This window comes from Heterocephalus glaber, unplaced genomic scaffold (genome assembly GCF_053883595.1).
Source record: "Heterocephalus glaber isolate CG9 unplaced genomic scaffold, H.glaber_assembly_v1.0 deba00001586, whole genome shotgun sequence".
NCBI lineage: Eukaryota > Metazoa > Chordata > Mammalia > Rodentia > Bathyergidae > Heterocephalus > Heterocephalus glaber.
In genome coordinates, this window is record NW_028258364.1 from 19,691,652 (window position 1) to 19,704,798 (window position 13,147).

General features: G+C 45.4%; 1 protein-coding gene across 2 annotated transcripts in view; it reads right to left on the reverse strand.

Moving 5' to 3' along the window:
- Positions 1-3,513: 3,513 nt before the first annotated feature.
- Maml3 (mastermind like transcriptional coactivator 3) overlaps positions 3,514-13,147 on the reverse strand; it is a 417,197-nt gene continuing 407,563 nt past the window's right edge. The window contains exons 4-5 of one of the 2 annotated variants that reach the window (XM_021236421.2): positions 12,421-12,502; positions 3,514-6,872 (exon numbers count right to left, since the gene is read on the reverse strand). In XM_021236421.2, the coding sequence (XP_021092080.1) occupies positions 5,872-6,872; positions 12,421-12,502 (1,083 nt within the window). In that variant the 3' untranslated portion in view covers positions 3,514-5,871. Of the gene's footprint in view, positions 6,873-12,420; positions 12,506-13,147 lie in introns of both variants that reach the window. The other variant, XM_004854993.4, reaches the window with a different exon arrangement.

Below are 13,147 nucleotides of genomic sequence, written 5' to 3' on the forward strand. Positions count from 1 at the left end.
GAAAGCATTAGGAAAGGAGCCCTCCAACAATATTCCCAGAGAAAATCAGACAGCTTTGACTCTGGTGAGGGCATCTCACCAGATGCGGACAATGGGGACAGAAGCAGTTACAAAAGCCATGAATAATAGGAAAAGGAAGGAATGCATCTAAATGGTAGCGTTTCCAGAGTGGTGGAGGAGGGAGATGCGTCCAGCCCTGATTCCAAATAGCAGTGTTAAATATCACACAGTGCGTGAGAATGTAGTGGTCTGGATGCTGGTCTAGGATCCCCCCATGCTGGCTGTTTGGCTCTGGTTGAGGCCAGCATCAATAAGAGGTCGTGTGGCAAACTGGTAGAGACTCCGGGGCCAGACCACCCTCCCTGTCCTGCCACCTGCTGGTGGTGGCACCCTAGTGCTTCATAGCTCTTAGACTTCATTTTCTGTTAAGATAAAATGGGGCTAATATGGTAAAATGCTGTGATCCTATACTCTTTCATTTGATATCCTTTCTTTTTTTGTGTGGTAACGGGAATTGGACTCAGGATCTTGTGCTTTCGAGGCAGGCATGCATGATTCCACTGAGCTAAATCCTTGGCCCATCCACTTGATATTCTTGTCCATTATGATAGTGGCCTGAATCCTGAGATTTTCTATTAGTCACCAAAGACAGTGAAGGAAGATGGTACAAGTTTTGGACTCTACAGCACTATCACTACAGAACCCTGTCCTTTGGAAGTAGGAAAAACAAAAACAAAAACCTTTCCAAATCTTATACTTTAGGATTGTTTCTTTACTTTAGGATTTTTAGAGAAGTTCTATTCTTATACCGGAGGATTTTTAAAGCACCTAAATTGGTTTGAATAGACAACATTTAGAAACAGGCAATGGTTGTACACTATCAAAGCTTTGTGTCTTTAGACATTACAAGGGAATTTGTTTCCTTTGTTTTAATTCCTGTGTCACCAGGCAACCTCTTGATTATTTTATCCTTATTAGATTTGCCCAAAGGGAGCAAACATGTGGCCAAAGAGCTTTGAGTTTCCGATTGATCTGATGGTTGTACATACATTTTTTTTTGCATATTAGTAAAATGAAAAATTTTATTTTTAGAAATCAGATTCACTTCCTAAAAAAGTCAATGTCATGAAGGAAGGGACAGAGAATTTTTCTCTGTTAATGGAGCCTGAAGAGGCAGAAAAATCAAAGGGCAGCATGAGATCTTTGATCAAATGTGAGTTAGAAAAACCAAGCTACAGTGTGCACATGTAAGACAACTGAGGTGGTTTGCATTTGGAGTGAGAAGTAGGTATTAGGGAATTCATGTTGATAATGGTGTTGTGGCCAGGGAAGAGAATGTCCAGATTCTTTGAAGCTGCAAGGCTGAGGCACTGAGGGTGAAGTGGTCAGGTGTAAATGGTTCCACAGATATGCATGTGAAGCATCTGTGGAAAGTATTCATGATGATTAAATCCAGTTGCTAAGTGTATAGGTATTCTTCGTACTGTCATGATTGTTTGAGAATATGCATAGTAAAAAGTTAGAAATCGTAAGAGAAGTTATAACCTTAAATTAAGTTTTGGGTAGCTCCAAAGTTTCTTGTGTTGCACATGGGAGCTCTGACTGGGGATGGCATCCATACAGCTATGGCCATTGCTAAGGGGCCTCTCTCTGACATTTTGGATGTGGGCAGGGACACTGGGCCTCAGGTTTTCAGAAGCTGTGATTTCTTCCTTGAGCTATGGGAAATGAGACATGTACCTGTGGTAGCTTCGTCCACAGGACACCAGAATGGGAATCTCATGTCCTTAGAGTGTAATAAAGAACAGAACAGAGAAGACTGAAAACAATCCAAAGAAAATGAAGCTGGGTGTGGTGGTACATGTCTATAATCCCAGCACTCTGGAAGGCTGATGCAGGAGGATAGCAAGTGCCAGGCCAGCCTGGCAATTTATCGAGACCCTATCTCAGACTAAAAAATAGAAAAAGGGCTGGGGATGTAGCTCAATGGAAAGGCCCTGGGATTAATCCCCAGCAAGAAACAAACAAATAACAATAAAAAAAACCCACTGCTCACACAAATAGCAAAGAGGTATTTCTGTTCTCAGGCAGTTTTCCTCCCTGCTTTTCAGGATTAGAAGTCAGTAGGGGGCCGGGGATCTAGCTCAGTGGTTTCTTGGCCTGCCCTGCAAGCACAAGGTCCGAGTTCCAGCCCCAGTACCAAAAAAGAGAAGTCAATGGGATTTGACTAAACAGTCATTAATAAGCAAAAATATCAGGTCATCTGCATCTGCCCCTTTTGTTTGACACGTACTTTATAATGTCTGAGATTACAGATATGAAATCATCTTAAAGGAGAAAGCTGGCCATTCATCCCGTGCATTTTAGTCAGAATTAGGAGGAGTAATCCACTGTTCTCAAGAGCTTCTTGCTTTTACCCCTATGCTTGGCTTCCCAGAGCCTTCCCTGTACCCCGAATCAGTTCACTTTTCTCCCCATGTTACCTAGTAGTCCTGAGCCCGTGTCACAGGGACCAAACCCATTGTCACATTGCTTTCTCCACGGTATTCTCTGCCAGGGAGACTGGACGGAATGCTCGCCGTGGGCAGGGCCAGCCTCTTTTGTAAACTCATTTCAACTCTTGATCGGTGTTAAAGCTCAGCTTCATTTTGGATCCTTTTTTATGATGGCTTTATTCTACGGTCTGTTCCTCAGCTTAATCCAGATGGTTTTGAGATATGTTGTCTTACTATGCTTTGTAAAGTCTGACGGGGATCTTAGGACAGGTCTCCCGGAAGTGGAGAAATGGGTTCGCCTGTACGGAATGGGTTAAGAAAGGGCTCAGCGGGAGACAAGGCAAAGGAGTGGGGAAGCAGGACGGAGAAGGGGAAGGAGCTACGCCAGGTCCCAGGCTCTGTCTGATCTGCAGGAGTCTGGAGCATACATTCTGTCTTGGTTTTTCCAGACAGGTAAACCGGCTCTCACCAGCCTGCACCAGTGGTGGGGTGTGGAATTGCAAGCACTTTCCACTCTGGTGGTGGCAGTGCAGGCAAAGCTGGCTGCACCATGGCTTTGACCCGTGCAGTGCGGGCTGGGAGAGGTAAGACACACGAGCGAGTGGGATGTTACTAACTGCCTCCACTGTAGGGGCAAGACTTCTGCATTACAGCCCTCCAGTGTATACCTTGACTTTTTCCCCATAAAATCATTTCCTTATCCATTTTCTGAATCTCTGAATGAGCCAGTTGGCAACTGAATTGCTGTGGTGCTGAATCCACGAATGGACCTCGGTATGCCCCTTGCAGAATAGACTTGGCCACACCTTCCGAGTGCTCAGCAAATTTACAAAGTTTCAATTTGGTTGAATTGAAAGGGCTGAGAATGACTGATCTCCATTGCTACATGTTTAAATAATGACATGAAAGTTTTGAGAAAAGAACCACGATGATTCAGTTAAATTCCAGGTACAATATATCTGCTTGATGAATTTTGGAGACTAAAATATGAGGATCCTAAAATGAAGTATACTTTGGATTGATTCAGATAATGATCTTTTATTTTTTTTCTTTAAAAGTGGTATGTCAACATCACTTCATTTCTACATTTCAGAATTCTGTACATTTCTTAAAAGGAAATAAGCAGTGCTCAATGTACAAAGTCAAAACAGAAAACTAGAAAAATCTGAATAAAATGGAGCAAGTTGCTGTAGGTCATACAGTACAAATTAGTAATTAGATGTTGTCTGAAGTGCAATACCACTGCTGTGATGATGAGTTAAGGAATGAAATAAAAATACTCTATTTTAAACAAACAGTATATATATATTTATATGTATATTTTTTACAGATAGTAGACCCAGTGATATCTGCAGTATTGTAAAAACTTATGTACAAATAACTTCTTTTAGACATTACATATACATCAGCACCGTAGTAAAAACAAAACAACCTTATGAAAATCTACCTCTCTATGAGTTGGTCCCAGTACTAAGCACTTGGAGGCAGCTTTGAAAAGATAATGGAAACCCCTCTCTCCTTCACCCACCTCCAGCTTCTCATCATTGCTTATACATTTATTTCCTGGACCTTGCAGGAAAAGGTAATAATTCTGTATTTTGTGTTTTCAGCTTTACTTTTTGGTTTTCATCTGTTTTCCTGGTGGCATCTCTCCCCACTGATAAGAGTTCAAAAAGTCACCTTGCCACCACTCTTCGGAGGGGGCACTTGGCCCATCAGCCCAGTGTTTCTGGCCTCACTTTGCCCTCGGTAGGCAGGTCTAGAACCCAGGGCTCACGGAGAGCAGGTCAAAGGCAGCACTTGCCTGTCTCCTCTTCACAGCCTTCCGCTTCCCACGGGGCCTGACTTGCCCGGAGTGCAGCCAGTCCAGCCCTCCAAGCTCTGGTCTTCGGTGAGCTGTGTGTTGCTGCACAGACAGAGCCAGCATGTGAAACCCGGAGGGACAGGGAAGGAGGAAAACATTTGCCACTCACACTCAGGACAGTAGTTGTGTCACACAGCCTCCAAAATAGGACCGTGGGAGGGAAGGCAGACACCAGGAGACAAGCCTGTGACAGTGGCAGCTGCTGGCTCCTCGAGACAGATTTCACTTAGGGCAGATGTGAGTGATTTACAAAGAGAACAACTGTACAGAACTTTTGAAGTGGATTACTTTGCCCTTAGGAAAGAAAGCAAGTCTTCCCCCCCTGTTGTCACCCAAATTGGTATGGCAGAGCTGTTGATTTTTCTGTTCATCCATCTTTGGGGTTTTATATTTGTCTTTCTGACGACAGAGACGATGAACAAGGCCAATTTTAGAGCAATCGCCCCTGGGGTTTTCCCAAAGGGAGCCCAACCTACCGCCCTCCAGGCCCTTCCTCAAAGGGGAGACGTAACACCAGCACAGCCTGCTCAGTTCCAAGCAGAGACACTCGTTCAACTCTATACGTGTCGGAGGAAGCACGCGCCAGCATCGCCTCTGCATGTCAGGCACTGTCTCAGTTCTTGCACTGGTGTTCACTCTGCCCAAAGCCTCACTTCTTGGCGAGTCTGGAAGGAGAGGCAAGGGCAGGTGGGATGGGGGAGGGAGGTGCCCGGTGGCGGACTCAGAATGCAGCAGAGGTCTCTCCACCTCGTCACTGTCAGAAGCAGAAAACCACCTGGATGTAGCACGTTGTCCTGGGAACCCTGCGGCTCCAGTCCAAACAGCAAGGACAGCTACCACAGCCTCCAGTGGAGGGCTGTTCCAGCGCTGGGCCTTCTCAAGCTCAGCTGGCTCTCCTTGTGGGTGGCCTCACAACGCCTGAGGGGCATCACGGGCGGGGAGACCAGCCTGCTGGATCCTTGGTTGTCTCTCTGGGAGCGGCTTGCTGTTCCTCCAGTACCAAGCAAGTCTGGAAGCAGACAGCTCTTTTTACCCAGATTCAGCACCTTTCTGACCTGTGCCCATGGCCTGTGCCACGGTCCGGCAGCCTCTAGGAGGGTCTCCTTGACTGAGGCTCTATGTCTCCTGTCTCCAAGTCTACAGTCCCTGGGCCTGGGCCAGGAGGGCCGGCAGTCCCTGTGGGCTGGAGCAGCTCTTGCTGGGCCAGGCGATCACAAGGGCTGCTGAGCAGAGGGGCTTCAGCTGCTGGCATCTTCCCTACCTGACCCCCGGGGGGCCCTCTCTAGGAGCAGGGACCTGCAGGATGTCTCATCTTGATTGCTGTGTGAAAATCAGGTGCACAGAGGCTCCGAAAGGCTGATTGACACCTGGATCTTCCACTGCCAGCCAGCTGCAGTTTTGCTCAGTTTACGTGGGTCAAAAAACAAAAAACAAGGATGGGTCAACATCCTGTTTCTTTTTCACGAGTTAAACTTTCACCACTCTAGTTGTGGCTCTCGGGACCCCTTAGGACTAGGGGTTACCAAACAATTCATCAAGCTCCTGCATCCACTCGTCCCCCGGCCCGCCTTTGATGATGGAGTCCACGAGGTCCCCACTGTCTGTGAGCCCTGGGAAGGAAGCCCCGGCACTCTCACCACTGTAACTGTACGACAGGTCCTGAGGGGGGTTCCGCTCATAGGGTTGGCCCTGGCTGCTTGGGGCAAAGCTGCCGCTGGGCATCTGCTGCTGTGCCGGGGACTGGCTGAAGGCTGGCATGCCAGGGACGCCCTGGCTCAGGCCTGACATGACCATTGGCCTCGCCTGGCTGGTGCCTTGCTGCCCTGGGAGGGGTGGCATCATCTGCCGACCCATGGCAGCAGGGTTGAGGGTTCTCACTGTGCCAGTGTTAGCATCCACCACTGACTGGCTTAGTCCCTGTGGGAAGTGCTGCTTGGTCAGTCTGGGCTGGCCAGCTTGGAGTGGGTAGCTGGTGCCATTGTTGAAAGGTCCCAAGTCTCCACTAGTCCTCCCAGGCATCCCCTGCAAGCTCCTCTGTTGCCAGCCTTGTGCTCCTTGCTGGATGGTCCCTATGATGCTCTGAAGCCTGGGTGGGGCCTGGGGCCTAGGCAGGGCCTGGCCCACTGGTCCTTTCATCTGCTGGTGCTGCTGGGTAAGCGTGGGGTTCACCAGCATACTCTGACCAAAGCCACTCACCATCCCAACGCCTTGGCCTGAGGCAGGCTGCCTCGGGCCCTGGGCTTGGCCATGTGTGATGCTCATACCACTTTGGTTTGGGTGCTGCAACATTTGGGTCATCCCTGTGCTCATGTTGTACATTCCTGGCTGGCTGGTGGGCGTGCTGCTGTAAGGGGCCAGGCCCATCTCAGACTGGGCCGCAGCTGTGGTCATGGTCCCTGGGTTCTGGGAGGGTCCCATTCCCATCATGCCTGCGTTCTGTGCCATCAGCCGTGATGTCCGCATGCTCTGGAGGGCTGCCTGGCTTCTCACGGCTGCGATGTCCTGGGGGGAGCCTACAGGGAAAGAAAGGACACAAATCACTTATTCTTCTCCAAAAGCACCACACTGTAACCTGTGCTGGACTCTTCCCCGGGAACGACAACGTTTTTCTGTATGGAAAGATCTATTCTGATGTCAGTGTTAAGAAAAAACAATTATTATTTTTCTGAATATAACATGTTGATAATAAAAAATTTGTAAAGTATTGAAAGGGACACAGACAAAATTAAAGTAACCAAATCACCACTGTTCAGAGATGACCACTGCTAACTCTTCTTTTGTGAGGTGTGATTGAAAAATACAGTGAATGTTAAATTTAAAAAAGTTATTACAGTTAAGACACGTTGCCATTAATTCCCCTCAAAATACTCAAACCATTCTTCAAACATACTTACCTCATAATACTTTTTTTTGGGTACTAGGTATCAAACTTGGGTCCTTGCGCTTGCAAGGCAGGTGGTGGAACCACTGAGCTAAATCCCCTGGCCCCTACACATTTTTGATCAGCTCTTGGATAAATAAACACACAAAAATTGGGATCATACTGTACATGTCTTTTGTAGTTGACTTTTCCACTTCACATACCCCAGTATTATTATTTTTTTTGGTACTGGAGATCGAACTCGGGACCTTGTGCTTTTGAGGCAGGCAGCGGAACCATTGAGCTAAATCCCCGGGCCCCCAGTATTATTATTATTATTATTATTTTTTTTTTTGGTACCGGGGACTGAACTCAGGTCCTTGCCCTTGTGAGACAGGTGGTGGAAACACTGAGCTAAGGCCCCAGCCTCAACCCCCAGTATTGTTTTTATTCATGCTTCAGAGGCAATTTATTCCTCACTCTTGGATATGATGCCATCAACCCAATGAGATATTATTTTCTTTGGTGGTGAGGGGTGAAGGACCATCTGATCATCCGCATATTCTATTATTGAAGCGGAACATGGTTCAGCAGAGAGTATTATGAATGGAAACCGTTAGGCTGATTTCCCTCAAGACTTGAGTAGGATTTGAGAGGTTAAAGGTCATCACTTCTGCCTAGAAGCTGTTTTGACAGATGAGACTTTTTTTTTTTTTTTTGGGCACCAGGGATCGAACTCGGGTTCTTGTGCTTACGCAGCAGGCGGCGAAACCACTGAGCTAAATCCCCGGCCCAGATGAGACATTTTTTAGAGCCACTTCTTAGATTTCCACATGCTCCAGATTCTCTGAGTCATAACATGTCAGTGGGAACCAGTCAGCTTCCGGGGCTAGAAAAAGAAATCTTGCTACTTGCTAATCGCCAATGAACCCTGGATTTCTGTGGTAGAGTCCACCCTGTCAAAAGTGGCAACGACCTTGTACCTCTCTCTGCAGATCAGTGTTAGTGATAATGTTTAAAAGTTGGGCAGAGTAACAATACCAAGTCAGTCAACTTCAGTGAGGTATTCGAGTGAGTCTTGCTTTATAGGGTCCCAGGACATGTCCAAACCAGACAGGGAATGGAAATGTCATCCATAGAACAACTGTCAATGTTGGAAAGGGCTAGGAGGCGCCCCCAAATGGATTTTTCCATGTTCCTGCTAAGGATTAAGTCTATGAGGAAAAGAAAAAAAATTTTTTTGGTCCTGGACATTTAAAGAAGATGCAGCATGGCTGCCAATCGATATTATAAGCAAATTTCATCCCACCTAGAGCCGTGATGAGTAACCGGATGAGAACAGTCTAACCTTGTTAAACCCAGCACCTTGACAGATAGCTCAGGCATGTTTTTGTTTTCCTGATGGGATTATTGATTTCTGAGCGGCAAATATGTCTCCATATTTTCTTCCTTTCTTTAAGAAAGAAAATTATGGGAATTCTGATTATGACTTAAATTTTTGTGACTTGGGATCAATATCATGCTGCACTGAAAATGAAACCTGTGAGGAAACCTGAAAGATCTATAGCAAATCCTCAAAAATATTCTAGTTTTTGATTTTAAGCTTAACTATATTCCAGTGATTTTCTGAAAAATCAAAAGTTCTTGGTTAAATACTGGATGGTAGCATAACCTGCAACTTGTAATCTGGTTATACAGTTTTGTGACCTTAACCACTAAGTTTGTATCAAATGCGTGGCCAATTGGAATCAGCTATAGTGAAATGAGTTATTGAGTTGTTTATAAAAAATTTAAAGGAAAAATATTGGTGACTCAGAGATTGATTGGAGAGATGCAAATTATATGACTAGGTGAATGGCTGCTGGAAAAAGATGAAAGGACTTTCATAACTTGGACATTTTTGTTGTAGGTTTATAATGGATATGTTGAAGGACCAAATACTGTCTGGACTAATATTATGAGTGAGAAATAGGTGCTTTTCTTTAGAGGACAGAGATGTTACAATGCCCTTTAACAGGTAGTGAAACATTTATCAAAGCCAACCATTATTTTTACTTAGTATCAATGACTGTATATCTAGATGCAATTCCTAGTTTGTTTTTTTTTTGGTACTGGGGATCGAACTCGGGTCCTTGCGCTTGTGCAGCAGGCAGCAAAACCGCTGAGCTAAATCCCTGGCCCCTGTAATTCCTATTTTTAAAGAAAGCATTTAAAAATCATCAATCAGTACAACATTTTCTACCTAAGTGAAATAAAAAAACCTTTTTTTAACCTAGTTTTATGCTTTCAGTTAATTTTAAATATACAAGGGAAAAAAATTCAAATGCATCCAAAGAATAAAATGTCTTTTCCTGATCATTCCATATGTTAAATAGACTTTTTTCTTTTTCTTTTGTCTAAAACAGATATTATTATGAGAGACTGTGGTCACATTACTTTTCTTGTCTGTCGGTCAACATCACAATGTCAAAGAAAATTTTCCATATTCAAACAGATGAGAATATGCAGAGTTTTTCTCCTAAAAGAGTCTATGTCCTATATTCACATACAAGAAGCCTATATTTGAATAATAAGCATTTCTCCATAGGCCTGTAGCACTGTGCAGAGGCATAGACCCCAATGAGCAAAAGGTGGCCAGTAAGATCTTTGAAATGTATGGTGGAGAGTGTGTGGTGTAGGATCCACGCAGGCTATTCCTAACAGAGCTTCTCTACCAGGACAATAGCTGTTATCTACCAGTTTGCTATTTTCCCATATGTATAATATGTACCTAGGGTGTCAGTGAAATACATAAAAATAATGGACATAGTAAAAATAAGTTACATCTTACAGGGTCAGCTCTGGGACTCTAAACCATCGCCCTGGATGTTTTACTCATGGCAGAGCTAAATTTCTATCTAGGCTGATTACCTATGGTTTGCGGTTTCAGAAAAGTTTAAGCAATAGAACTTTTAAACTGAGCTCAACATGTTCAGAAGAGCTCCTCAAACATATGTCTATGTGCTGTTATACAGAGGCACTGTTAAATTTTAGTGAGTTCCTTTATGGCAAAAAGAATGAGTTATGAACCTAGAAAATTTAAGGGATACTGTGTTGGGTTTGTCAGATCTTATATTTTAATTAGTTCAAAATATAAAGCAGCAATTCTCTGGTCCTCTGGCCAGTAGGACAGCAACTCCTGGGAATATGTTAGGGATGCAAATCCTCAGGCCCCAGGCCAGACCTACTGAATCAGAAACTCTGGGAATGGGGTCTGGCTGTCTGTGTTTCCACAAGCTCTGCTGGTGATTTTGATGCAAGCTGAAGTTTAAGAACTAAAGTCAAAGGAGGACTCTGGATCTGTGACAAAACCCAAAAAGTATGTGTGTCACAGCCAGGTGTGGTGGGGCATGCCTGTTAATTCCACTCTGGGAGGCTGAGGCTGGAGGACTGCAAGTTTGAGGCCAGTTTGGGCAACCTAGCAACTTAGGGAAACTCTGTCTCAAAATTGAAAATAAAAAAAGGCTGGGGATATAGTTCAGTACATAGGGCCTGGGTTTAATCCCCAAGACTGCAAAACAACCCCCAAAAACAAAACAAAGAAGAACCTAAATGGAAAAAAAATCCAAATTCAAACCCAAACCCCAAACCAAAAACCAACCACCTCCCAAAAACAAAACAAAAACGAAAAGATATGTGTCTCAATGACTCTGTCCTATTCTCCTCCACCCATGGCAAAACAAGAATATTTCAAAGAATACTGGCACCGATTCTGTGCACCTGACACCTGTGAACAGTTCCGTTCCTTTTGTTCTTCCCCGTGTCAAGTCCGAAGGGAATGTAAGGTGATGCTAATGGCCCAGGGACAGAAGAGACTGGAAAGTACACAAGCCTCGTATTTCCACAGGCCTTCTGGAGTAAGGGCTGTCAGTAAACGTCAGTGGTGAAAGCCTCAACTCACAGTACGTGATACAGGATATATACATGCAGGTTTATAATAGAAACAAAAGTTTCTGACACACTCCGGTAATTTCTGTTGTATTTAATTTTCAAAATGTTGGTTGTGATCCACTATGAGTTTTCATAGCCTTGTGTGTTACAACTCAAAGACTGAAAAATGTTACCCTACATCAGGGTAAATTGTTTCGCCCAGGTTATTAATAAAGACCAGGAGGGTAACACTTGTGAAATGCTGCCAGAGTTTGTATCCATTTACGTATGTGCATATTTTCGCGCAAGAAGCTTCATAGCTTCCAGAAGATTCTCGAAGGGCTAAGGACACCTTGATCTAGATCCCCTACACAGTCAGAAGATGGGAAATAGGATTTCTGCTGCTAGGTGAGCTCTATGGGGCCCTGAAAACTCCTGGTGTTAGGACTGGGAAGGGCTCCCTCTCTAGGAGAGAAAAGGGTTTGACACTGGAATGGGCCTTCTACAATTAAAAATGTGGTGGCCCCCATATATCGTGTGCCACTGTTACTGGGGCCCTGATTTGGACTTTCTGCAAATGGAGCAGGATCAGCCAGGTGTAATTGCCCTAAAGGCCCTATCTGTCTTCTAGCAGTCGGAAGCCAGATTCTTCCACTTTGGTGGTAGAAGGAAGGGTTTTGGTCAGCTCACCTGCTGGGATGAGTGAGAAAGACAGCACATAATTTTTACCCTTCTGGACATAAACAAGGCTGATACTGGACCAACAGGCACTGGTATGTCCCAGTGGCTGTGAAATTACTTGAATACCCTGCACCTTTGGTAAAGGACAGCTGCATGAGCCATCTCTCCCACAACCAACTCACCGCCCTGGACCCCGTAGGAACTCCCTGACACAGTAATCCAAAGGCTAATGTCTGGCATAAGGGCTCCTCCACCAATTCATTCTGACTGGTTGGTCCTCTTATTTTACTAATTGTTAAGAAACTTACTTTACTAGTTGTTAAGAAGCTAGTTGTGTTTTTGAGACAGGGTCTCACTTTGCAGTCCAGATTGGCCTTGAAGTTACGAGGTCACCCTGACTGGCCTCATGCTGCGATCCTGCCTCAGCTTCCTGAGTGCTGGGATTGCAAGCGTGTGCCACCATGCCTGGCTTTCTTATCCTACCAGTTGTTAAATATTTTGAGTACTACCTTGACACAAATGTGGAATGTAAGGCAATGTCAGTGGCAGCAGATTCACTCCCACTTTGCAACTGGGAAGTGTGAAATGGAAGAGGTGCCCGATAACCTCACCTTGAAACTGATTGACCTGCTGCACAGGGTACGGATTCCGCTGCTGCTGGAGGTGCTGCCGGGGAAGATGAGACTGCTGCAGCTGCTGGAACAACAGAGGACAGGGAAGGGGTGAGGTAGGGAGAGAGCATGCCAGTAAACACCCCAGCGGTTCTGAAGTAGGGAGGGTGTTTTTCAAAATCAAAACTTTTTATTGAAGAGTACCATTCGTCCAGACAAGCACACAGAGTGTAAGAATCCAAGTGGATGGATTTTCACAAAATGAACACACTCTAGGTAGCCAGCACCCCAGATCCAGAAACAGATCATTGCCAGGAGCCCCTGGGGCCCTTTCTAGCCCTCACCTCCCATGACCCAGGCACACCATAATCCTAACTTTGAACACCAGAGAACAGGTATGCTTGCTTCTGTGCTTTATAGAAAGGGATCCATACGATGGCACTTTAGTGTGTGGCTTCTCGCGTTCACCACTGTATCCGTGAGATTCATCCCCACTGAGGTGGCATTTGAGGCCTGTGCTTCCTCACTGTCCAGCAGTGTTCTAACCTATGAACACACCACAACCTGCCCACTCTACCAGGGCTGGTCGTTTAGGAGGTTTCTAGTTTGGGGCTATTACGAACACCACTGCTATGAACATCCCTGCAGTTCCTCCGGCGAACATCTGCCTGCGCTTCTAATGTGTGACTTGCAGGCTCCCAGGGATGTGGGCAGTTCTGGCTTGGGC